Source organism: Pollicipes pollicipes, unplaced genomic scaffold (assembly GCF_011947565.3).
Source record: "Pollicipes pollicipes isolate AB1234 unplaced genomic scaffold, Ppol_2.1 Scaffold_6138;HRSCAF=7277_pilon_pilon_pilon, whole genome shotgun sequence".
NCBI lineage: Eukaryota > Metazoa > Arthropoda > Thecostraca > Pollicipedomorpha > Pollicipedidae > Pollicipes > Pollicipes pollicipes.
Window position 1 is genome coordinate 22,915,918 of NW_023596818.1, and position 26,936 is coordinate 22,942,853.

At 57.2% G+C, this 26,936-nt stretch overlaps 1 protein-coding gene across 1 annotated transcript; it reads right to left on the bottom strand.

Moving 5' to 3' along the window:
• Window positions 1–67: 67 nt before the first annotated feature.
• Window positions 68–21,812, bottom strand: LOC119106354 (uncharacterized; the record flags this gene model as incomplete). The annotated part of the gene is made up of 2 exons (XM_037229980.1): window positions 68–1,097; window positions 19,910–21,812. A coding segment is annotated over one exon (1,902 nt), but the record flags the coding sequence as incomplete, so codon positions are not given.
• Between the last annotated feature and the right edge of the window lie 5,124 nt (window positions 21,813–26,936).

The window sequence follows — 26,936 nt, forward strand, 5'->3', positions numbered from 1 at the left end:
TTTCGGTCTCTCCCAATTGCATACATCGTTTTAGCCCGCATTTCCTGTGCATCCAAAGAGAGACATATGACATTCGCGCAACTTTTCTTGTTTATTATTGCGTGGCATGCACAGTACATGATTGACAACAGGGAGAAGCGACCCAGGACGCCTGGGGGCAACAGAACGCCACTGATAACAACAGAGCGACATCGAAATGGCCGGCACAAACGCCAGCATCATCCACTTGCGTTCAAAATAAGCAGGACAAGCGGCGAGCTGGCATTGGCCTATCACCGCCCAACTCAGCGATGATACGCAGCGCCGAACTCGACGATGATACACAGCGCCGAACTCGACGATGATACACAGCGCCGAATTCGACGATGATACGCAGCGCCGAACTCGACGTTGCACTGTCGCCCAGTGATCGGTGACTTTACACAGCATACTGTCATACGCTGCTAAGTCACGCGGCCGATCTGTCAGGGGGGTATGGTGAACGGGTCACATCACTGGGGCCGGGTGAGCACGGTAACATCTCGCGGCGCACGGCGCCGGCGGGTTCGTGTCTCTCTTCCGGTGCCTGTCGCCCGGCGGTCCACGCGCACGGCACGCACGTCGGTACAGCGCCCGCACGGCGCCCACGTCAGCACAGCTCGCGCACGGTGCCCACGTCAGCACGGCACGCGAACGGCACCCACGTTAGCACAGCACGCGAACGGCACCCACGTCAGCACAGCACGCGCATCGTACCCACGTCAGCACAGCACGCGCACGTCTCGGGATTATGGTGAGATGTACAGTGAATGCGGCGGCCGCGCCCGTCTTTCCCTCGGACGACATGCTGTGCTGTTCGAGAGACGATTCAGCACGAAGTCCTCACGGCACACTCCCGCGCCGCTATTGCCTCGTCTTCTTTGCGCCTCTTCCGCTCTCGAATGCTCACGAACGCTGCGGGGAGCCGCGGACGACGGCGAGCGCATCACATGGCGACTGGATTGATCGGCGAGCTGCGGCCTCCGCTGACCCCTGCGCCGACGACCCAGTCACGTGACCAGCGCTGTCCGCCCGTCGCATGGCAGATCAGAAAGCACGTGACGACGCCGATGCCGACCCTGCAGCGGAGAAGAGCATCCGTCAGGCGTCGGAGGGACGGGGTGGGCGGAGGACACGGCCATGAAATTCGCAGTGAGAGGGGAACAGACTGCAGAGGTCAATGAGTTGTCGACCAACTGGCTGTGGCCGTAGATAACATTAGCGATGTCGTGCAGCCATGGACACGGCTGGGGCGCAGACAGAACACGCGGAGAAGTGTCGACGTTGACAGGGCGGTAGGCTGGTGAGCCGACGCTGCGGGGACCTGCATGTCTCGGCCTAGGCGCGAGTCTGTGCTGTGCTGTCCTGTCACCGACCATTTCCGGTCGCAGGAGCAAACGCGGACTCCCATAGAGGCGCAACCAAAATATCCGCGAAGAAATAAACTTCTCTGCGTACATACCACTACGCCAGACGAAGACGACAGTCCAAACAATCATTCCATCTGTAATGTGTACACCTCCCATCTAATACACCTCCTACACCGGCTCACGTCTTCTTGTCCAGTCAAAATGGGATCCCGCGGCGCCGCGGCAATAGCCAATATGCCGTGCATAGCGATATATCAGCTGGGCATTCGAAGCGTGAATAACTTATTTGTATTTTTGTTAGGGTGTATGCTGTACCTGCACCCACAGGTTTTGCTGACTGGACAGTTCACACAACGAATGAAAAGTCTGGATATGTTCGAGGATGAACCTGGGATACACAATTCAATCACTATAACGACCAAGCGAGCAAAAACAACAACCCATCTCCTTCTTTCATCCATACGCATACGTGATGTCACTTCCACATCCTGCTATGAACACGTGTGTCCTCCGTCCCACACACCGCTCATCCTATCCAGGAATATCCCCCCCCCCCCGTCCGCTGCCCATGCCCCGCCCGCCGGTGGTCACCCCCGCCAAGCGGCGGGTCGCCGACCGAGTGGTCCGGCCGGGGTCACCCCTCCCGACCGCGCTATTACCGGTCCGGCTGCGGCGATTCCTATGTAAATCTGTCCGGCCGCCTCAGCCGCCCGCTGAATGCCAAGCAGGCCGGCGGCGCGCGGGACCCTCTACGCCTCCGTCCGCCGGCTCCGCTTGTTTACCGCCTGGTGACCGCGCGCGCTGGGTCCGGGCCGATGGTGCGCGCTACGACAGTCTCGTGTACCACCGCGGCGCAGGGCCCTCGTAAAAGGTGGAGGCCTGCCGTTTTGTTGCAGATAGTGAACGCCGGGTTATCAAGCGTGCAGCCCTCGATTTTCCCGTTGCACAGCTTATTTTGGGTCACCTCAGCCGTGTCAATCTCCTTGGGTCACCCCAGCCGTGGCAATCTTCAGCCACGAACAAAGCAAGGGAAAATTCCGTCCAGTTATTTCTCCAGAGCAGCCATCGTACTGACGCTCACAGATAAGATGCATACTTGAGGTAAGATGTCCGTCTTTCTTTCCTTTTTCTTGCTATTGATGGCGTAGACATCGAGCGTACTGGGTAGATGACCTTACAGATAAGATTTGTTCACTTGGAATTCCTGAGCCTTTTACGTCTGTTGGCGCATTAGACCTCCACGGCTGCAGGTAGAACACTATGTCTCGCGTTCGAGGCCTACGATAATTTTTCTCTCGGAAACGTCCAAGGCGTGGAAAATTCAAGGACTAAAAGATTATTAAGGGGACGTAAAATAGTAGGGTAGATGACAAATTTCTGAAGAGCTTTATACTTAAATCATCCCGCACAGGCAAGTCACACGGTCTTCTGAAGAACCACAAAAGTCGGGGACCCCTTCCCGACAGTATAGTCTCAGAATGTGGAAAGACCTTTGACAAGCTTACGTTGCTACTTCACTAAATAACACTTTTTTGCTTCTTCAGTAAACTCCACTGCTCCTCAACAACACTTATGAATGTAACGTCAACATTTCAACCGGCCTCTGGTAAACGTAATGTTATGAGATTCTGAGAAATCATGTTGTCTACATTAGCAATATACACTGGTGTTTAGTCAGCGCATGTGATACATCGTTAGCGTCCAATTGCTTCTACGGAAAGCAAAGTGTGCGTGATGAGAATGTCTTGTAAAACAGCCTTAATTAGGCACTATGACATGTTCTGATGAAAACATAATGTAAGCCCAGACAGAGCTTGCTTCGGAGAGGCAATTTTGTTTCCACGCGCTTGGTCGATGGACCACTTCCGGTGGTAACGTAACTCATCTGTTATTGGTTGTCTCACACATGGCCAACGCGGCCTATTTATAGAATCCCGAATATGAGCACCAACAGGAAATATCAAAAGTCGCTCGGATGGTAAATTTTAAAAAATCGGTTCTGGTTTTTCCGGAGCGGAACTAGCGCCGTCATGTTTTGTCAGCAACTGCCGAGCACACTAAACAACCTGCCGATACAACCCGACTCGCGTACTCGAGCCGACCCGACCCGCGCGGGTACCATTTTGACGCAAAGCTGAGCACTCTGCCTCGTTCATTTGGCGACAGAAAGCCGTGTCGGCGTCATGAGATCAGACACCATGGGGCCACCGGCCGTGTTGCAAGGGATCAGCACCGCTGGGACGGGGTGGGCTCGCGGCCTCGACCTCGCGCGGACCGTTCCCAGAACCAGCGGAGCGGGCGGGCGGCCCCGGCGTCTGGGAGGGGATCGGATCGGGCTGGAGGGCGGTGCAGGTGCTGGTGGCCCCTGTTGTTCGTGAGGGATTGGAAGGTGCGGTCTATGTAAGCCGTGAGATGAGTCGTCCGATCCTGAGACCTCTGACGTCAAGGATAGCAGCTGTCAGTGGTGCCCCTGGATCTCGCTGGTCAGAGCCCGTCGATAGCATCTCCTCGCTCGTATTAAGTCAGTGTTGACAGAGTCAGTGGTGCCCCTGGATCTCGCTGGTCAGAGCCCGTCGATAGCATCTCCTCGCTCGTATTAAGTCAGTGTTGACAGAGTCAGTGGTGCCCCTGGATCTCGCTGGTCAGAGCCCGTCGAGAGCATCTCCTCGCTCGTATTAAGTCAGCGTTGACAGAGTCGAACACGTGGTGCAAGTCTTTGGATTTGGATCACATCGGTCAGTAAGAAGGTTTTCGTTAGGCGGACTTTGGCACGCGCTCGGGGGGGGGGAGTTCGTTTGACCCTGGGGCTTTTCTGGAGCAACCACACAATGATGCAGGATGATGACACTAATATTTGCAGATCTGTAAATAACGGAACACTTGATCTTTGAATTTGTGATGCCTCTGAAGTCTGAACCTATGGCAGGCAAAAACCATACTAAGCCCTGGTTGTTAGCCACGGCGCTTCCAAGGCAATCTTGAAGCTGATGCAGCGAAGAAGTGTTAGATGATGCCACGTAAAACGGTTATTTTGTGGACACTTGGACTATTAGAATAAGGATAACAGATAATCGATTTGACCTTGTGCCAGGTATGAAGATCAGCTCAAGGCCAAAGCCAAGCAAATTTCACTGGAAAACTCGCTTTGCGGGTAGTTTTTAACAATCATCTTGACTTTCGTAATCAGGAGGTCTTCAACTGACTTCTTGTTTCGACTTAATGAAGGTCAAGGAAAGCCGCTGACCTAAAATGACTGTGGAGTACCTTTGAATTTGAAAATGATGTTGCCTGGGGTAGCTCTAGACGCTGATATGAAATCGAAATATCAAAATAATCTCGAAGCTTTTGGCTGATGTCGCAGTTTATGATGATATATTCTGGACATGACCAACTTATATATGTATATATATGTATATATATATATATATAACATATACATAATATATGTATATGTTATATATATAATGAATAACAGCGCATAAGTCATGTGATGTTCCTATGGTATCCGAAATGTAAGCATGATTTCAAAAAAGGCGGCACGAAATGCTCTTCACAAGTTCACGTGTTTCTAGCTCAGAAGTGAGATAAATTTACGTTTTAAAAGGCACAATTGTGAGCTGCAGCGAATGATCTTGAAAATGGCTACCCCATTTTCAAACCTCATACAAATGTGGAGTCACTTCCCTTTGATGTCAAAACGATGCAGCCGTCTCACGCGTGGGCCAAATCTTCTCGAAAGCCAGCCAGCGCCGAAAGTCACTATGCGGGACTAGCTGCGACCCTCGCGCTGCCAGCAGAGTCCGTCATACCGTCGCACTGTGTCCGCGCTGTGACCACTGCGGCAGGGCTGGCGAAACTCTGTTCACTATGCGGCACTAGCTGCGACCCTCGCGCTGCCAGCAGAGTCCGTCATACCATCGCACTGTGTCCGTGCTGCGACCGCTGCGGCAGGGCTGGCGAAACTCTGTCTTGTGCAGGGCGAGAACCGCGGGGTAGACCTCCCGACTGACGCAGCCCAGCCTGACGCGCCGACCCGGAACCGGAGCTCCCACAGCCGACGGCCGGGCATGACCGGTCATGGCCGGGCCCCAGTCGAGACTGGACCTGGGTCGTGACCAGAACCGGGTCGTGACCGGGCCCGTGTCATTACTAGACCCGGGTCGTAACCGGGCCCGGGCCGTGTCCGGGTCCGTGTCGTGACGGGCCCGTGTCATGACCGGACCGTGTCGTGACCGGGCACGGGTCGTCACCAGGGATGGGTCGTCACCGGACCCATGCTCGGACCCGGGTTCCCACCGCGGACAGCCGTCCTCAGGACAGGACGTCCGGCCAGCCCGAGTCCAACGGCCCGGAGCAGTAAACTGACGTCACGCAGAGGTCCGGCCAATCGGCGCTCGCCTCCCCTCGGCGGAAAGCTTAGACGTAAATTGTAATTACCGCGTGCCGTTCACGTTCCGTGGAGGACACGACCCGACAGACAGGATGTACTCGAGATCGGTGAATTAACGCACCGTTACTAATTCATCTGCCTCCGGTAGCGGTGCTAACGTGCATACCCGACAATTGCGGGCTCCTCCGTTAATAAGGGGTGACGATGCCGACGTGGGGCGGACAATGCCAGCCGGCAACGATCGCTGACCTTGTGTCAATTAAAACACGTCCAACGAAAACAATGCATCCCTAGGCCGGTGTAAAGAAAAAGGGGAGGCGCCTTGCGATGCTATCTGGGGCTAGGCTGACGGGCAGGTGCATCCTCATCCTCTGCATAGCATCACATCCCGCCCTGCCCCCCCCCCCCCCCTCTAAGGCGACACCGCAGGGAGGGCACGTGCAAAGCCGACATGCACGAGCCAAGGGATAGTGCCCTTGGATCGGAGGCGGGGAGTCAGCACATGCGGGGAAAGGTGCTGTCCCGCGTGCCGTGATTCCAGATCATGGCGGGATTGAGCTTATCTTAGGAGCGATTATAAAGCGCTACATCCTCCGGTTGCCGGCTGGTACATGTCCAGTGACTGTCGTGTGCGTCCAGTGCTGTTAAGGAAACTTCAGTGTCATTTTCGAGGGTTGGTGGGTAAGTTTCTTTTCATGTTTCGCCGAAGAGTGTAAACCAGAAGCACAGCAACGAATGAAGTTGAAAAAGTTGTCATGTAAGCATGCCCCATTCAATCGTTCCGTGCAGGCTGTCTGCTGACTGAAAAAAGACAAGACACAATGACAAACTTTTCCAACATTCGCGGGCATCGCGCGCCATTCCGTCGCGTGGCGCGTGTCGGACGGCCACGACAAGCCTCAGCCACGTGCGCCACGAACCAGGAGCCCATCGTGCCGGACTCCTGTTATGCGCTTCGCTTTCGGGCGGCACGCCTCTGTCGTATCGTGTCCGCCTCGATACGCCTGATCACGTGACCCGCCGGCAGGCCGGCTTCGGGGAACTGGTGACGAGCGGAGCCACCGGGTGGGGACGCGACGGACGGCACGGATTGGCGCGGACGTTCCGCTGGGCTCGGCGCAGTGGCGAGCATTTCCTGCCATCGCAAGCTGTAACTGCTTCTCAGCAGCCGTGGGCCATCAAGGCCGCAGCTGGAACGCCATTACAACTGGTAACAACGATGCCGCCGAAGTTTTCTAACAATTGTTTCCATGTGGATCATTCAATATCACCGCAGCCGTTGCAATGGCGAGGTAGCGAAAACCGTTGACGCTCCCTGGCTGGACAATGCCTGGTGAGTCCGGCCGTCAGCACGACCGCCAACGGAGCCGTCGCCAGATCCGCCATCCGTAGGCCTGCCCTCCCCCTCCTCCCCGCTCTCTCCAGCCAGCTGCCGGAAGTAGTGCATTGATTCGCCGGTGGCGACGGACCGGTACGCGCTGCGAGGGAGGTGCATTGATCAAACGGCTCTCCGCGGCCGGCCGCGTCGCCGACGGGCCACCCATCGTCACGTGACTGGCCTCGGCCGGTTCCGAGAACAGGCGGCTACTTAGAACACCTCATCGGGTTCGGGATAAAAAGGCACGCCTTCACTTTCACATTACCCACCCTGACTTAAGATGGTATGTCAGGAAGGTTAGAAACGAGCACTATGGTGCTCGTGGAAAAGAGATCAGCTTCCCGGCGAGCCTGGAATAGGCGGAGATCTGCCATCCCGGACTCGGCGAGAGCGTCAATAATCTCATCAACGCTGGCATCTTTCAGGTCGAAGCAGCTTATGGCACTTTCGGACCATTTTTCCGTGGACTTTCACAGCCATCGCGACGGATATCACGACAGACCCTCTTATCGCCCGCGACCCGAACACCCGAATCTGTCCAATGCCGTAGCTGGCCTCGTCCCCTCTCCGTTCTCAAACTCCGTCTCGATCTCGACGTCCCTGAGATTATCACCAGAAAACCTTTCTGAATCTATCACAGTCATTTCGCCTTTGAAAAGGCCAAGGGGACGACAGCGCCTTCTCGGAGACTCGAAAGATAAAAATCCAAGGGGCATGTGCTGATGTACCACTTCCTGTCACGACCTTGTCCCGTCCCCCTTACGAGGTGCAGGTGCTTTTTAAGCTGGAAGCTGTCATGTGCGTACGATTCAGCACTCGGCGCTGGGGCTCCCCTTCCAACTGGGAGCCCAACTAGGGGAAAGCGCAACACTCCCTCGAGAGGTGGTCACCACCAGGGCTACCCCGGCGCTATACGGGGCGAACAGAGTATCCCACACGGCTAGGTAGAACCGGGGAACCCCTCTCTGTCCCGACCGTGGTTCAGCGCTGCCGCCCCTTGACCCCTTAACCAGCAGCCGGGCTTCCCAAGCGGAGACCTCCTCTGTTCTGACCGTGGTTCAACGCCGCCGCCCTTCTGTCCTGACCGTAGTTCAACGCCGCAGCCCATTGACTCCTTAACCAGCAGCCGGGCTTCCCAAGTGGAGACCAGCAAAGAACACACGGCATGCAGCGCAGGCAACAACCCGCCAAACCCATATGTGGTCTTACGGGCCGCCGCGCACCCGAACATCCTGGCCAAAGTAGAGTGTTGGGACTCGCCGTGACTGGCCCGCATGACGCGCCCCTCATCCACCAGGATCCGACCAACTTTGAGACGCGGGCGAGGGGGCACGGCGACACCGATAGCACGAGGCTGGGGAATGCTGAGATGGCAGGATGCGGGAATGCAGGTGATGGGCAGGAGCGGGCGGGGCAGGAGGCTTCAGCCTGGGAGGTGAGTTCGGCCGTCGGCACGACCGCCAGCAGAGCCGTCACCTGATCCGCCATCCGTGGGCTTGCCTTTCCCGTCCTACCCCGCCCTCTCCAGCCAGCTGCCGGAAGAAGTGCATTGGTGAGAGAAGAATGCACGACTGCTCTTAAGCCCGGAAATGAACAGCAACCATTGGCCGGCGCTGGGACCCCAGGGGCGCTATTCAGCTCCACCAGCCGAAGCCGGCGCCCCTGCGGGGATGCTGGTGTCTCCGTCTAATTATTTTGTTCCCGTGTTGCTACGACCGCCGGCGCTGAGTGCTCAGTCGCACGCGTGTATAATTATATCTGCCGCGTGGAGGGCCTTCGGCAGAAACACGCGACTGTACAGCTAATTCATAGTTGGCGGCAGGTCGGCAAACGGGTTCGCCTTTTTGCACGAAAGAAATCCGCAAATTTGCACCCGGTGACGTTTCATGCTATTGTATTCAATGTCGCAAAATGCGCAAATATTTTTCATGAATATTTGTCACCATGGATATGGCTTTACGAATGTGCCATCTGTACGTCTCCATCTCAGTCGGTACAGGCGAGGTGTCCTGCATCTCAGATTGGTTGAAAAACTTATTAGTCGTTTTCCGATCGATTGCTAACGTTGCCATGGCTCGGACAGCGTTGAACTGCAGGATTGGTTTGTAGACGCCATAAGCGTGACAGCGTGCAGCTAGTTTTATGGCGTTATCTGCCAGACGGCCGAGATCTTAAATGAGCCATCAAAAGCGCATCCAAACCGTCGATTCGGTGGTTTTGCGCTGGAGCACGTGCACCACCACACGCACTGGTCCATTCTGTCACCCGGACGATTGCCCGTTCCCTGCCTGGTCGAATTGTGCTCATTTCCTTTCGCTGTGACCCATTGTGGTCAGAACAGAAGCCCGGTTTTGCACGCTCTTTGGCGATTTTTGACAACTGGCGAATTTTGCGTTTCCCATGTTTAATCAGTGAAGGACGCTGGCACGCTTCATGCGCGCCATCTTACGCTGAGCAGCGTCGCATTTTACCGTGACACATTGTAGCACCATGGCTACGAGATCAATGACCCTTAAGACCTCCAGAACGCGTGAATCTTTACAATAAACTCTAGAAACTGTGCCTCTGTTGGCAGACTTCTAGGCAATTTATAAAGTGGGTATATCAAACGGCTGGCATCGGCACATTTTTTATATAACCTCTTCACATCCACTTTTAAGCTGTTCCAGCTCATCCTGCCTGCTTGGCCAATTGGTAAATTTAGACACGGACTTGATCGATATCAATATGTGAAGAGTCCTGCAGGGCAGGTTACAAAACTTCAGTGTACGTGCATAGCGAAATGCCAGATCCTCGGTTGCGATGATATCAGTTCTTGCTACACGGTAGTAGTCCAAATGCAAATATCTAAGTCGACAGCGGTGAGCACTGTTATTTTCGCCACGTGAGCTTTAATCAAAGTCAAGAAGGATGCAATGCAGGCGAATTTGGAAGGCGTGGCTGCCACGAACGGCTTGAACACCCGGATGTTGACCGAAAACCTGCCCAGGGCTTCTCGCCAAAACTAGCGACATTATCGAGCATTCCGAGACAGGTCGTAAGAATGCCATGCTGCTGTTTTCGTACATCAGATCCAGGCGCATTCAAAACCTGTCAACACATTGAGGACTGCGGGGCAGATGCAGGTGCGACTACTGCCTGCGCCCCACGCAGAAACTACAGCACGCATCAGACGCGTGTTGAGGTCCTTTGCCCCTGTGTTCTGTTTGGAAACCATGATAATTCAAGATCTGCGCAATAGATTTGTTTAAAAACTTCAAATCAAGATTGGGTTCACCGTTCATGACTGCATCGCTGTACTTTCGCTGCATGGTTGTCGCAATGTATTAGCATAAAGCAGCCGGGTATTCACACGCTATGACCAGGATGTGCCATTTTCCCTGAAAAACATTTTCCCAATCTTCGGTCTATAAACACGCTTGACCACGAGGAAACTGGCAGAATAACCATGCTCAGTCAAAGAATGTACATGAATGCGAATTGATATTGTTACATAACAGAGATCGTCATTGCTGCATTGGTGCAGTATATTGCAGCTTATATAATTTTCTTTCGTTGGAATGACTAATGCATCGTCGTCGTCATTGGGGCTTTACGACGCATTCAACTGCTCAGGCTATATGTCGTCGCCTGCGTCTCACCCTGGCAGGAAGGGCGGGCACCGCGGGGAATCGAACCCCGCACCTCTGGTCTCCCGCACGCGCAGGGGTCAACGCAGATGCGTTAACCACTACACTATCGACACCCGAATGACAAATACAGATATTTTACATTTAGACGTAAGCGACACAAACCGCAAGGATGAGGTTCCACCAACGATGGCGGTTTGTTTGCTAACGCAGTCTGGAAACGACGGACGGAGTAAGCGCCGCGGCGGTGGCGTCACCCTTCCGTTGTGGAGGGCTCACAGCTCGCTGAAAACTACAGCGAACGTGGCATGCGTCGCTAAATCGTCCGGGTGTTATTGCTCCTGCTGCTTCAGGTGCGCAGTTAATAACTCCAACGCAGGTGTACCGCAACGTTGGACTTGTGAGTCTAATGCTCGTCCACGGCGTCGCTTCGCCGCTCAAAGCCTACGGCAGTTCCTCGAAGACCATCCATCTCTCAGCCTCCATGGAAGTGACCTTCAGACAACTGCGCCGAGCGGTTATCGTAGAGCAGCGGAGCAGGGCATACGTGAACGCACGATCAACACGCCAACAGGTCACGTGGTTCAGTCTCACCATGCCAAGATCTGGTCGTGTCGACAGACCAATGCATGGGAAGGTGATAAATACGCCGCCGTTTTTCCTCACTCCCCCTCCTCCCATGTCGGTCTCGTTCCCAGGAGTGGTAAATGGCATCGTTCTCCGCAGCAAGAAAAAGCCACTCACATTGCCCTTGTCCCGACAGTCGTCCAGAATCAATCTGGCCCTTTACTGGACGTGGGATGGGCCCATCGACCGTCCTCATGGGACGCGCGTAAAAACGGTCCAGGCGCCGGCAGCCCTGAGGCGGGACGTCCCGTCGCGCCGGAGCCGCCACCGAGCTCAGGCATGCCGCAACGCACTGGTCGGTACGACTCCACAGAGTGGGGAGCGCCCGGCCATGGACGCAGGGGAGCAGAGATCGGCACCGACCGATCACGGTCTGCGAAAATGAAACATTAGTCGCACACAGACCTGTGGAGAACACTGACTCGAAAATGGCATGCGGGTCAGATCAATTTCTCTTATCAGCGTCTGATTATCAGCGTCCCCGCATCCTGCGCTGTCAAGTCCAGGCGTGGCTCGCATGACCAGTGAACTAGTGCTGGTCGGGTGAAACGCGAGCTATTCATATCTAGGCCCTTGCTCAGGCTACCCGGGTATGCGTCCACACGGAGTGTAGTTGCGTGCGGTGTCACTACAGCTCAGCTGGCAGGGCATCACACTGACCAAAATGTAGCAGGTGTGTGGAGTAGTGGCCCAGAGATCGTCGTCATCTGACTCGGTACTGACGTGCATTTGGCAACCGGCAAAGACAGGTAGGCTGAATGTTGGCAGGCCTGGTATTGCGTGGATCGTTTAAATCGCACGGCAGAATATGTCTGTTTTACTGGAGTCGTATGAGTGAGGCGAAGGTGCAGCGGTTCTCGCAACCGGGCTTGATGCCGAAATGCTCACATCCGAAGGCCATCCCGAAAAATTTCCTCCAATGGATTTCCCGATGCCTAATCACTTCACTGAGCTCGTAGGTTCGCAGACGGGCGGGTTTCCGCACGAACGGTTTGCCTCCCCTCGTAAAAGCGAAGACGAGCGTGTTCGGTTCCGCCTCCATTCCTGCGTCGCGTCTTTCCGAGCTAGGAGCGGCACTTGGTCACGCACGTGCAGCGTGACCGGCAGGGGCGACACGACCGGCCTGACATGCTCCTCGGGCCACACGGCATCGGACGATTTCCAGGGAAGAACTCAGCGGCGCTCTCAGGTCGCGTGGCAGGGCCGTTGCGGTCAGTGGCCGCGACTGCTATATACGTATCAATTTTGATAAAAGACGAGCATTCTCACGGGCGATGAAGGAACGAGGACCACAACGTCGCCATGAGTGGAAAGTGCGGTATGGCGGGCGTGACAACGGCCGCATCAACTTTCGTTGACGTGGAATGTGACAACTCTTCACAACGCTAGATCTTCCCTGTTCTCGCATGGTCCTAGATGATGTCCGTTTTATTGAGACTCCGCTGCACCTACTTCTCTTTTTCTTCTTCTTTTTGTATTTCTCTGTGCGCGCCCAGCCGTGGCCACCGGGCCCCGGACGCGCGCGAGACGCGGCGGTAGGGGCGGTCCGGGAGCTTGGCCACCCTTTGTCCAACACCTGGCCGGCATTCCAGCGGTCCGACCGTGCCAGCTCGCGATGGCTCGCTCCTCACCCTGGGCAGTCCAGTTGGCTCGCCACTCCGGACCCCGCGTGCTGGTGCCGGCCGGCGCGCGGCCCCACCGGCCTACAAACCTCTTGCGGGAGGGTTGCTCAGGGGTACACAGGTGATATGGATCGCGGGTGCGGGCACAGAGCGATGAGTGCGGGTCGAGTGGCAGGGTCGGCGATGTCATGTGGGGATTAAATGAGAAGGACTGTGATCTATTCAGTGGCACGAGCGCAGTGGTGTCCGAACAGTGGAACAAAGAGGATGTCAGAGTCATATCCGTTCAGAAGCTCACTATCGGCGCGGCCGACCCGCACAGGTCCTGTCCAGCATCATTGGTGCGGCCGACCCGCACAGGTCCTGTCCAGCACCATCGGTGTGGCAGACCCGCACAGGTCCTGTCCAGCACCGTCGGTACGGCAGACCCGCACGGGTCCTGTCCAGCACCATTGGTGCGGCAGACCCGCACAGGTCCTGTCCAGCACCATTGGTATGGCAGACCCGCACAGGTTATCTCTAGCACCAATGGTGTGACAGACTCGCACAGGTCCAGTCCAGCACCACTGGTGTGGCAGACCCGCACAGGTTATCTCTAGCACCATTGGTGTGGCAGACCCGTACAGGTCCAGTCTAGCACCATTGGTGTGGCAGACCCGTACAGGCTATTTCCAGCACGGTCGCGCCGTACATGCCTCGGACGGAGCGGCTGAACTCGATGCGATCCGCGCGGCGTGCGAGGGCGGCGCGCAGTTGGGAACAGCACGCGGCGCGTGACGCCGTAACGCACCCCTGCTGCGCCGCCGCACTGTCGTCTGCCATTACCGGCCGCGGAGAAAGGCTGGCGCGCGAGCGAGAGACGCTCTCCCAGCGCTGAGCGCGGCTCGCGCACAGCATGGCATGGTTCGGGACCGGGTCGAGCACTCGAGAGCGCGGGCCGGCGCCGCCTGGTGCGAGCGTGGGATTGTCTCACGACCCGGTGACCCGTCAGGTCACTGCCGGCTCGCAGGAGGACTCCGTCACAGTGCGCGGGAGAGGTGCCGCCGCGGCTGTGGGCTTCGATGGTCGGCGCTGGGGTCAGTTCGTGTCTCGTCATGCAGTGAGAGGCGTTGGCCGCTCCCCGCTGAGCGTATTTTTCATTGGCAAGCCACGCTGCTGCAGCCACGTTTGTTTGGGTGTCACGGACAGCCGTGCTGCAGCGCCGTGCCTAAGAACTGAAGTGTCATGCGATGAAGTGACGGTCTTCAGAGCAGTAGACGTTCAAATTGTACGGCACAAACACGCGGAACGTCGGCAGCCTCGGCGGACGAAATCACGCGGGCAACCACGCGTTTCACCTCCGCTTGCATGCGACGTATCTAGCAGTGAAACCGAGAACTAAAGCGAAACGTTCGAGCTCGCGAGGAAACGGCGCGGCCCTGTCATGGCTGGTGCGGTGAAAATGGCCCCGGCACACACGGCCTGGAATAAGCCGGCAAGCATCGGACGGAAACAGGGGTGAGGCGCGCCACCTTCTGACTGGACTTTCACCCGTAATGACGCGCCGGGCCAGCCGATAAACCTAGATAGTGATGGTAGCGTGGTAGGCCAGCTGGGCGCCGTTTACGATAAATGGCGCCGATTTGTTTTCAGTTAAGTGTTTTCACGGCGAAGTGCTTGGTTACCCGCGAGGGCGGTGCGTGCATGTCGGCTATCTTTACATCCATTGAAGGGGGAACGAGCTTCAGAGCTGCTGCTCCCGTTGCTAACCACCTTGCCTTTCACAATGCCGTGGTGAGTGTTCAATCCCGCCAGTCATTACGAAGCGCTTTGCGAAACCGTTTGGCACCGCGTGCGCCGGGGTTTAAACGGCATGCGCTCTAAGGGCCGAGGGTGTGGCGGCAGGGCCTGGCGCTGGCGCCCCACAGCTGCTCCATGCCGCCGTGCCCTCGGGCCGGCCTCCGAAGGGAAAGCCTGAAATCATCGAGTCGTCGGGCAAATGGAACGACTTAGCCCCGTTTCGTGTTTACGTCCTGCGCGGGCTGGGCGCCGCCGCCCTGCGTTTGCTGGCGCACCGCCCGGGGGCGAAGGACTCCAGTCCGCCGGGCTGACGCCACCAAAGGAGATCGAGACGGATGTCGGGGTGATTTGTGCCAGGCAGAGTGCTGGGGTGGGGTGTGTGAGTACACAGGCAGATCCCAGGCAGATGAGCCGAGATGACTGCGAGGATTTGACTTTAACGACCCCGCTGAATAAACAGGCAGGACATAGACGCTCATGAAAGCAGACCAAGAGTCAATCGAAGATTTGCCTTTTTTAGCAAAAATGTTGTGTATGATACGGATAACGTGGAATAATTTCACTATCTGTCACATATACACGAAAACCGAAAATATCAGCAAAACCCATGGTACAGCCGAACGCTTCAAAAGATCCAATGTTATGAGCATAGGTTACGTCAATATAGCCCTTGCACAAGTGCACACTGACGTTTAATGCACCATCAGTTGGCTAATACGCAGATACGGCATGCGATACATTAAAACAACGTAAAGGTATGTGTGGGCCCTACCATCACATTGCGTATCCTCAAAACGTTTTACGTTTGCTTCTTAGTGCCTCAGGGGTTAAGTTGCTAGGAAGTACGCGGCCGCAAGGATGCTACCTTTTCAGTGCGCATACGAAATTGCTTATAATTCACGTCACTAGCATGGCAAAGAGGTAATTCAATAATTTTTGTCAAGATAATGCAAAGAGAAAATACACCCAAGGCATCATGCTTAGTTGCATCTAGATGCAAGGATATTTTGACTTGAATGACTTATTTATGTAAAAAATGGATCTTGTTAATATAGCCAATCTCTTCCATTTAGATACAAGGATATTTTCTAATATAATGACTTGTTTATGAAAAATGGATCTTGTTAATACAGCCAATCTCTTCAGTCACCAGTCACGTTCACCGACATCTAACGTCATGCAAGCCAGTATGCCTTCTGATCTTTGTTCCTTTCCTCCGTCTACTGTCTTTCAAGTGCATTTTGATTGGGAGATGCTAATAAGACTCCGAGGCTGTTTATGATTAAAACCCGATTTCTTGCAGCTCCGCGCTGTGACGTAATCTGTGCCGCTCTTCAGGATTCCGAACGTGGCGCAGAGATCTGCGCCGCTGGCAGTGACCTTGATCTGTGAACAACCCGAACAGATACGATCTGTGCAGGGTGACAGCACCATCGCTGGCAGGCGTGGTGCTTACGTAACTGATCTTGCATTCCTGAATTGTGGTTTTAGCCGTTTGCAGCGGTGGATGCCGCAAGAAATTATTTTTCCTGCATAATGATTGGCGACGTAATGGGACCATCATGTTGTTCTCATTTCCGTTACGGGCTGGAGGTGCTTCTGCGGAAACAGGAGTAGCGACAGTGTAATTTAATGCTTCTTTTTAGATCCAATGGCTGGTGATTTAAGCTTGATGGTGTTGTACCATTCCCTGTTTATGTAGCGTCAATTACTGTCGCAAGCAGACTCAAGGGCATCGCGCCTGCAACAATGGCATTCGTCTTCCGTCAACAGCAATCTCCAAAATACTTATCACCGGATATCTGTTCTGTGGTAATCTACAGAGGAAATTTTGCTCTGTTTTTTACAACTTTCTTCATCTACGCTCGCCCTTCACTGCTTAATTACCACACAGCGGAAAAGTATCGTTGCCTTCGCTCGTCCTCTGCAGTGAATTGCCTGTCATTGTGCATGGTATGTCTAGTCGCAGCACGTAAGCATTCAAGGCTTGCTTTCGCGGCACGCACCTACAGAATGACTGATCACCGGCCCGTACTAATAGGCTTGTTATCCAGGACTCGCGAATTCCGCGTCGTGTCTGGCCCAGCTGCGAACTGTCTATCCCTGCACCGCCGCTGCACGATGACAGACGCCAGTCCGCCAGTTCCGGAGCCAGTTCAGCGCAGTTAGCACAACGCCGTGACAATATCCCGCGGGGAGAACAAAGCACTGCCGGGGCCGGGGGTGGCGCGCGCCGCCTCACACCAGCCCGCGGCGCGCTAGCGTGACCGGTGTCCGGCCGTGGCTATGTCGGCGCTTCCCCGCGTTACTGTAGCGGCCGTGGCTATGTCGGCGCTTCCCCGCGTTACCGTAGCGGCCGTGGCTATGTCGGCGCTTCCCCGCGCTACCGTTGCGGCCGTGGCCATGTCGGCGCTTCCCCGCGTTACCGTAGCGGCCAGCGCCCGGGCCGCTCCACATCTGGGAGCGCCGTCTTCGGGGGCGGGCCGCTTTGTCTCCGCTAACGGTCTCATCGCGCGCGGCGCGGACTGACCGTCGCGTCGACCCTGGGCCTTGGTGAGGTGGGGCGGCGGCAGCGGGAGCCGGCGGTCCGGGCGGCGGCGCCGTCCCAACGGAGGGCCCCCTTCCACAGTTCGTGAAAGAGGGTCACTCAGACGAAGGACTTGGAGGGGTATCAATGGAACATTAATATCCGCATTATGAGAAAAGAGTGCCACGTAATAGCCATATGCCTCATGGAAGCCCAGGAACATGGCTTATCTAGGATAATCTACCTGAGTATCTGACCGTACCCTGCCGAGGATAAGAATCAGTCCAGATGCGAGAAGTTCAATGAAGGGTGCAAGTTGTTTTGGAATGGAACTTCCCATAGGTTCAAATGCGGAAGTTTTGCCGATACGTTTCCTTACAACCCTGCAACAACATGCATGCGTGCATCTTTCTTGGTCAGCTGACTGGTGTCACCCAACAGAAGACCACCGAATGTCCCGATGCACGGGATGCGGCACATGACGACTAGAGCGCGCCATCCGCTCCACTGAGCAGGTCCCGGGCAGAGGTGGAGGTACACTGCTTCCTCGCGATTGTGGATGGAGTGATTGCTTGGGCCATTGTCCCTTCAATGGGAAAAATACCGATGGCGTTGTTCACGTTGTGAAACAGGCCACTCACACGAATACGGTATGGTAGACTTTCGCAGCATCAGATATTCAGCTCTTCCTCAGTGGTATTAGGGTGTCTCTGTTTCAAGGGATTTCATGACAAAGATGAGACGAAAACGCACCAACTAAGCCAACAGGCAGTAGTGTTAGTTTTAGACAGACGGTGACAGTATCCACTTTTCACTCATTCGGAAGCCATGCCTACGCTCAAGACTTGGTCGAGGAAACTCGCGTCAATCGATCAGTCGTCTGCAGAGTCTGCAGGGGCTGTCCTGCCAGCAGGTCACAGCAATCGCTGTCGCTGCGACACCCACACACTCACGGCGCGTGGCTCTGGACTAGTCCCGCCCGATAACCATATGGCTATGCAATCGACCACAGCGGCCGCGGAAACGGTCACAAGCAAAGTTGGCTAAATGGTATCATTTCGCTGGACAAAGTGGAGTTCGGTATTTCAAAATGAACGAGGTGAGATGGAAGACCGCATTAGTCGAAGTCTACCGCACCGAGGGTAGCTTTAGCCTTCGGAGCGGCGTTGCATCGCTAATTAGGTGTACTTGTGGGCCCACCTAACTGTCACGGCCAGGCGTCAAATGCCTCATTGTCTCACGGTCGGGTATCATATGTGCCTGGCCGTGAGATGTCTACTATGTATTACGTCGTTTGCCTTGCGAGTGAAAAAATTCAAAATTAATCTGGCAAGTGGTCGACAAAGCTGTATGAAAAGAAAACCCTGGTAGGGCTAATGCGCAAACGGAGCCTGGTCTTTAATAACCCGATACGAACTAATGATATAAACGGAGCCCGGAATTAAACTGATAAGAGCTAATGGATACAAACGCAGCCTGGTGTGTCAACCTGATAAGAAGTATCTTTCCTTTAAGCAGACAGCACCATCGCTCTGGTCTGCCACCAGGCTTTATATCTGTGGCCATATCCGAAACAACGGCTTAAAATATCGCAAAAATTGACATTAACAGCTAGGCTTACAGGATAAATTTGGCCAATCCCCGACCAGCATGGCGACAATCACTCCAAGCGGAATCACGGCACCGCCGAGCTGGCATTGAAGGTGCACACACGGTCTGGCTTGTCTGCGGGCAGCGAAGTCGGGTAAATAATCCAGGGCGCGGCCTGTCTGCAAAGAGCACCGGTGTGCACGCTAACTGTGCACAGAACACCGGTGTCCTAGGCTCACTGTGCTGCGCACGACCCACAAGCCACGCCGAACATCCGGGGACATCGTCAGACGACACATCAGCTGCGGGAGAAGCTGGAGCGGCGCGGTGCGGCGTGCCGAGATGTGTGGCCGCGTGGCGTGATGCGGCGGCGGACTGAGTGTCTGAGTTTCATGTCTGAGTGTCAGATGAGGCTGGGTTTCCCGAGTTTCAGTGTCCTTGAGTGTCCCGAAGGAGCATAATGTTATGATATTGACGAGATAGGATTGAAGTGCCATGAAATGAGAGTGGCCCGGAGACTGTCCATGTCCTGTAGCGGAAAACGCATTTATGCAGGCAGCCCTCAGATGCAAGCGAAAGCTCCCTTGCGGCCAAGAAAGTACGGAAAAGGCGACACGCATGCACGCACGTGAGCAGCCAACCAACGGCGGCGCTCCACATGTGGGGCCAGATCTCTGCTGTCCTGGAGGACAGCCCGCCGAGACCTCGTCGGCTGCGGCAGCCCCCGGACAGAAGCCGGCGGCGGTGCTGACGTAACGCCATGGGAAGCGGGACGGCTGGGTCGGAAGCCGCCAGACAATGTTGCCGAACGATGCTGTGCCTCCACTGGCTTACATTCGAAATAACGCTGGAGTATTGGATACTTTATTACTGCAAGTAATTTGGTTGAAAGCGAGTGCGCAGCACGCGCGCTGATACATGACGGATAGCTGCATGCTGGCAGCGCAGTTGTGAAAGTACGGCAGATGCTATAACTCACCTTACAAGTACAGCGTGCCCAGCTTCTTCTGGTTGTTATACTTGTTGTTGAGCATGACGGTCGAGTTGCGCCTCTTGTAGACTCCGGGCTCCAGCCGCAGCTTGCGGTCCTGGTCGGTGATGAGGCTCGGCTTGACGTACATCTCCATCGCCGGAGTCAGCTTGGGGGGTTCCCAGACCAGGTTCGTCATTGACTTGGGCCGACCTAGCTTCTTCGACTTCTTCTCGGGCAGCTTCGCCTTGATGGCGGCCGAGTCCCCCGAGTCGCCGGACGTCTTGCCGCCCGAGTTGCTCGAGTTTAGCGTGTCGAAGTCCATGGCCAGGTTGTTCAACGACTTGTAGCGGATGTTGAAGAGCGGCGACGGCCCCGCCGACTTGGCCGACCCCGCCATCGGATAGTACACCCCGCTGCTCTTCAGCGGCGATGCACTCTTGTGCCGAAAAAAACGCGGCTTCGGCTTGGCGTTGCCGCTCTTCGCGAACAGCTTCATCGACTGCTTGCCCTCGTCTTTGGCCATGGTCTTCTTGGGCGCCTTGGTAGGCTCGCGGGCGCGCTTCTCAGCCACGCGCCGGTCGGTCCGCGGCTGGCCTCGTTCGAGGCTCGCCACGAACACGCCGGGGTGCACGCTGACCGGTCGCTCCGACGCCTGCGACACCTTGCGCGACGGGATGGTCTCGATGGGCGGCGGCTCGGGCGGCTGGTCGGAGAGTGGCGGCGGCGGCGGCGCCGGCGCCACCTGCCGCCGCTCCGGCGAGCCCCGGCTGATCGCCTGCCGCAGGCCGCGCGGCAGAGGCGCGAAGCCGCGCACGTAGTCATAGATCTGGTCGATCTCGTCGTACTCGTCGACCGTCTCGCCGCTGTGGCGACGCGTCACGCGCGACACCGGCGACGAGACGGAGCGCCGGAAGCCGCGCGGTCGCGGCGCGCGCGCCACCTTCTTGCCGTCAAGGCGCGGCTCGGCCGGCAGCGGCACGTCGAAGGCGTGGATGCGGTCGGCCGCCTCGGCCCACGCCTGCGTGGCGCGCTCGCACAGCCGGTCGAACTCCTTGAGCCGCGCCAGCGCGTCGCCGTTGCTCGCCACGTGTACCTTGAGCGGCGCCGTGGGCGGCACGGCCAGCAGCGTGCCGCCCTTCTGCAGCGGCGACGCCACCAGCAGCTCGTCCTCGTAGGTGGCGTGCAGGCGAATCTCGGCGGCAAAGCCGCTGCCGAGCTTGGCACCGTCCGGTGGCCGACCACTGATCATGCGTACGTTGAGCGGCAGCCGCTTGTTGAGCAGGTTGGCGACACTGTGCACGCCGCTGATGTTTTCTTCCTTGGCGACGGCGCTGAACTTGACCTTCTGCTCGTACGGTAGGTACACGTTCTCGCCGCTGCTGTCGAAGCAGCGCAGGAAGCGCGAAGGCCCTCGCCCCCGAGTCCGCACCACCTCGCCCACCAGCACGAGCGTCTCGCCGCTCTGAATCATGCGCGTGCGCTCTGTGATCGTGTCCACACTGTCCGACTTGGAGACGTACGCCCTGCAGCTGTCGCGCGCGATGCACGAGTCGGGGAAGCGGCGCGACAGCTCGGCCACGCTCTCGATGCCGCGCACCGAGCGGCCCTCCTCGCTCAGGATCTCGAAGAAGCCGTCGAAGGTGTCCGGGATGAGCAGCTTCTGGCCGACTGGCACCAGGCGCCGGCTGTCCTTGAACTTGACGCTCTGCGCCAGCATCCGCCGCCGCCGCCCCGCGGAGGTCAGCAGCAGCGTGCTGTGGGCTCCCGAGCTCGCGATGCCACCGGCGCCGGCGCTCAGGTACTGCCCCTTCGCCACCTTGACCAGCAGCGGCGGCTCCTTGGTCTTGAGCAGGTCGAACAGCGACACGACCTCCTCGGACCAGGACCTGGCCGAGCACGGTGCTGGAGTCCGAGGTCATGGCGGCTCGCTTGATGCGCCGGCTCAGGCGCCGGACGAACGCCTCGGCCGGAGCGTCTGCGGGCACAGCAGGCACGCGTCAGAAAGGGCAGCAGACGGCTGGGTGCAGCACAAAGGACGGCTGATTACGAGTATAGCTTCAACGCCGTGCAACATCGAACGTTGGCCTGGTGACAGTGCAAGAAAAGAGACAAGATAAAATTCACGTTTCTCCAATTTCCGCCGAGGTTCCCCTGCTGCCAGACGGCACGTAACAAATGACAACACACGGCAAGCGATACAGGTGGGTTGTCGAAATACGCAGCAGTTGACAGCACACAGTGGGAGACACGCACATGTGCCGAAAACGCATATGACCGTACAATACACAGCTGCCGATAACACACGACGGGTGATAACACACAGCAGGTGAGCTTGTTTATCAGTTCGCATCTCATAACAGCTGGACGACGACACAGCGGCGTTCGGCTCGAACTCTGTCGCGTCCCCAGTGCGCGACTCGAAAGGTGTCACAAAGTAGCGCCCGGTTCAAACCCTGTCGTGTGCCCGGCGCCCGGTTGTTTGTCATTTGTTGGTGTTTTAGGGCGCGTCGGCTGCTATTGTCATTTTGCGCCGATAGCGATGTTTTTGCTTAACTAGTGAGCTGTGAAAATGGCTTGGAAGTCGATGTCCTCTAAGAACATGAATAGTTGTTTAAACTCAAAAGATGAGCCGTTTGCAAGCACATCGCTAACCGTCAGGGACAAAGTCCGCTGGCTAACGAGATGTCGACATTCTTCACGAGACGCACGCACGACAACCTCACGGACAGTGAGAACAACTCGAGCGCACACGATGGCCTCACGGACAGTGAGAACGACTCAAACGGTGCCGCACAGTGGTGCTCGGGTCGATCTCTGTCGCGGACGCGGCCGGCAGCCGCAGCACATCTGTGTCAGGCACTAACACATTCAGAACGGCTGGCTAATGGTCAGAGGTCAGGCTGTAACCGTTGCCAAACGGGCCGCGCGCGCCGGCTGGGCGGCATGTCTCGGACGTGCCGCCGACAGGGCAATAGCGGGCTGCCCCGGTCACGCAGCCGGCACTCTCTCATCACGCACACGGCACACCTCGGACGCCGACGCCGGACTGACGATTAGACCAACAGTTTAGGCATTTAATTGCTTATTGAAAACGCGTTAATTGGCTAAAAATAAGCAGGCCTTGCACGCTCAGTTTTGGCGCGTACCTCCAAAGTGTTAATTGCTTTCCGAGCACGTGATCGGAGCTGTAAACATGCGGTCACGCAGGTGTCACATGACGCCATCCTCTTTCTCGAACTCTCATTCGTAGCGTTTCCGCCCTCCCGCTGCGCGTTTTCAAATGTAGTAGATGATCGACACACTAAACGCCGGCGACCGCTGCGGCCGATTTGTAGGCCACGGAGCGCTGTGTGACGGCTGGTGCGGCCTCGGCGGGTGTGCCGAGAGACGCCCACAGCACCAGGCGCTCGGTCGCTTTATAGGTCACTCTAGTGCACGGCTGTCACGCTCCATCGAACTGCGGCGTCGTCGCTGGCGTGCACGGCGCGCCAGCGGCCGTGGGCACACGCCGCGCGCCGCTACGGAAGCACGCACGCGGGCGCGCCGGCGAGCACGCATGGCCGCCCAGCGCCGCCGAGGAAGAGGCGGCGCCGCTGAGCTGGCGCGACGCTCTGGCGCCGGACGGACGCGGGGCGAGGACGTGCGGCCGTGGCCGGAGGATCTGCGGGTGTTGACCGGGCCAGAGGAGCATCCGGGTCAGGCGAGGGCCGCTGCCGACTGCTGCGCCGGAGCTGCGCGGGCTTTCTCTGTTGACTTAGCCGCTCGCGCAAGGCCCGGACAGGGACGCTAACGGGACTTGCTGGGAGCTGAGAAACAAAGGACGAGACAAGGGAGGAAATGAGAGAAATAAAGAAAAGACGGATCTTTGGAGTTTAGAGAGAGAGAGAGGAGGGAGGAGGGAGAGTGAGGGAGGAGGGAGAGAGAGAGGAGAGATAGAGGAGAGGAGAGAGAGGGAGGGAGGGAGGAGGGGAGGGAGGGAGGGAGAGGGAGGAGGAGAGAGAGAGGAGAGAGAGAGAGAGAGAGAGAGAGAGAGAGAGAGAGAGAGAGAGAGAGAGAGAGGAGAGAGAGAGATGAGAGAGAGCACACGATGGGTTCAGCCAGGCAGTGGACAGAGACTTAACAATAAAATGACGTCAGGAGCCAGAGCATTTCCCCTGACCTGTGACGATACGGATCAGCCTCAATTCAAGCGAAGGCCTGGTCACAGCGCGGGGTCGTGTACCACCACTGGAGCTTGGAACAGTTGGCAGTGTCCAGCTGGGCATTGGCTGGAGCACGTCTGGCCTGGATATCCCGCTTGTTTTATTGTTCTTAAGATGTCGGTGCTGGCTCGCGGCGTGCGAATGTCTGCATGGCTTAATCGCGTGTCGATGTCCAGTCCCATTCGCCACAACCTTCATTTCGTTTCGAGTTACGACTGGGGTCCGTGTCATGCTGTGGTATCACGGGCCATTTCGCAGCATGGCCGAACAATCTGTAATTGAAGCCCGGTCACTGGCCACGCCCAGCTGGGTAGAGATTGCGGCCACAGCTCAGAAGTTGGGACTGATTGGCCACTCAAGGCAATATATATCCGACAATCTTGAACAGGGGCGCTGGCATTCATGCCAACAGGCGCACCTGACGTTGGGCCAAGTATAACGTCAACAGTAGTGGAAGAGGCCATCCTAGTGCGGGTGTACGGTATGCCGCTTACCCGGTGCGGTTTCCAGCCGCCTGATGCGACAGGGAACGAGCAAAGGTGACCGTGGAAGTGCGACTTCTACAAGTTGTGGTCGTAAACAGGATTTCATTGGAGACGGCCCCGACCTTGGGTGGTCCTCTAGGAAGCGGCAGCTACAGGCTTGCGCGCTATCTTTCTTGTCTTTGCTCAGCGCTTTCGGATTGTCACGTTTAGCCAGTGACCAAAACGTCAGCTGGTTAAAGGCCACCGTCGTCTACATCGCATCGCATGGTAACATTGCAGCGCCGTCGCGCTCCGTTGACTAGTGGACCAAGTGAAACACATGCGACATTCAGGTGCTTCCATTTGAATTTTGTCCGTGCGCGGGCACCACATTTGCCAAATAAGGGCACCGGTCATGCGCCATCCCTTGGGTGGGCTTCTGATTGGGTCTTCTGATCACGTGCTGGTGCTTGTCGTCAGCCATAACGTGGCGTTTGGAGCGCATGGACGTGGCCTGGAGGTTTGGCGGTCATCACAAGGCAGCGCGTCAACCAGTAGTCGCCAGCGCGCGCGGATGCTCCGATTGTGGCACGGAGCAGCCTCGCAAAAAGCTCAGGTCAGAAACGGGACCAGCGAAACTCGTCCAAAAAACGCCGGTAAAAGTGCGTCATACCAGAAAGAAAGCAAGCTAACCACAGCGCATGTGGTGCACGGCGGTTACAAAACGTAACGCGCAGCCGGCTGTTGCATGGTGCGCGTTTGGGCCGCTTCCCAACCGGCCGAATCACGCATGGGAGTATTACAAACATCGGTTTGTGAATCGGCGAGGATCGACACCCAGCGTTGCGGCCGTGGGATTCACTGCGTGCCGTGTGGGAGCTGCGCCTCGGCTCGGCTGGACCTTTCACCAGGAGCGTGAGATGCCGCGCCGCCAGTCGCCGCTGATCACTGATGCATGGAGCGAATCCGCACGTGAACAGCCCCGGGCCATGAACTCTCGCCGCTGGCTCTGCGCTAGCTCGTCTGCGAACGCAACGAGAGTCTGCGGCATCAAGCCTTTCCCACGCTGCGTTCGGCCACCGAGAGACATTACGAAGCTCACACCAGCGCCGGCTTTGCGGCGTCGCGTCGGAACGTAACGTAACGGCGCCGGCCTCGGGTGCGTTTCGCTGGCAGCGACGGTGACGTAACAGCACTGACCGCCCGATTGTTCCGTCCGACGACGCGCGCTCTTCCACGCACTCCGTGGCGCAACGGCGCCGCCGCAGCAATTCCACAAACAAGGAGAAAGGCGCGGCCGGCTACGGCGTAAGCCTATTCGGCTGAGACCCGATTGAAGTGACGGCCGCGACAGTTGGGCGACAGTTGGCACCGCTTAATATGCCGCGCGTCAGCACGCCGCGCGAGTCTCTCAGCGACGTCGGACCGCTTCCGGCGCCGCAACCACCGCGACGGTCGCCGCCAATGCGCCGGCTTTGTCTCCAGCGCGACGGAACTGTCTCGTCAAGGTGCCGGCGATTGGCCGCGCCGGGGCGCCGCGACTGAATCGAAGTTGCCCAACATCGTTCCCCGCTGTGGCCTCGCGCCGTCGCGCTCCGCCTCTGACGCGCGCTCCCGTTCCCCGTGACCGACCAAACCGCACACGAAGGCCCGGCTGGCTGGACGATTGTGCACGGCACGTCGTGCGCGCGACGCTAAAAAAACGGCGCCGTTTTTAGGCGACTCGGTCGGGGCGGAGAAATGACCGCCGCCGTGCTCGGTTAAGTGCGGCCAGTTAGGCGCCAACGCGACACGGCCAGTTAGGCGGCGGCGCGCGCCGACCCGGCGACGGTTCGGTGACCTCAGGTCATCCAGATCGGCCGCAAAGCTGCCCGATTCAATCGCTTAAAGTTGACGACGACTTCCCGGTCCAGTGACCCGTCGGGGTCGGCGTCGGGGTCGGCGCCGAGGTGGACGCCGCGGTGGCCTGCCATCCACCGGACGTCGGTGGTGCCGGGCGGCGTGCGACGCCCGCGGGCGGTCGCAGTGGCAGTGGCCGGTGGCGCGACGTTCGGGCCGTCCCCACTCGTCACTTTCGGTGCCGGCCGACCGGCAAAAAGAGACGGCACCACGGGAGCGTGACGCGCGCGCCACAGCGTCGCGGAAGGATGCCATTGTTCTGGACTAATTTGGAAACGCTGGGGCAGACTTTACGAGCGGCGCGGATAATAATCGGCATTATCTGTGAATAGACGGGCCGCGTCGCGCCGCGACCGCCGCAAAGGCTCCTGAGAGGCGGCGATTTGTTAGAGCGGCGTGCAGGGCGGCCTGAAACGACCGCGGGACGGCGCTGGCCTTGGCCGGTGATTAAAAGCGGCCACGCGGACG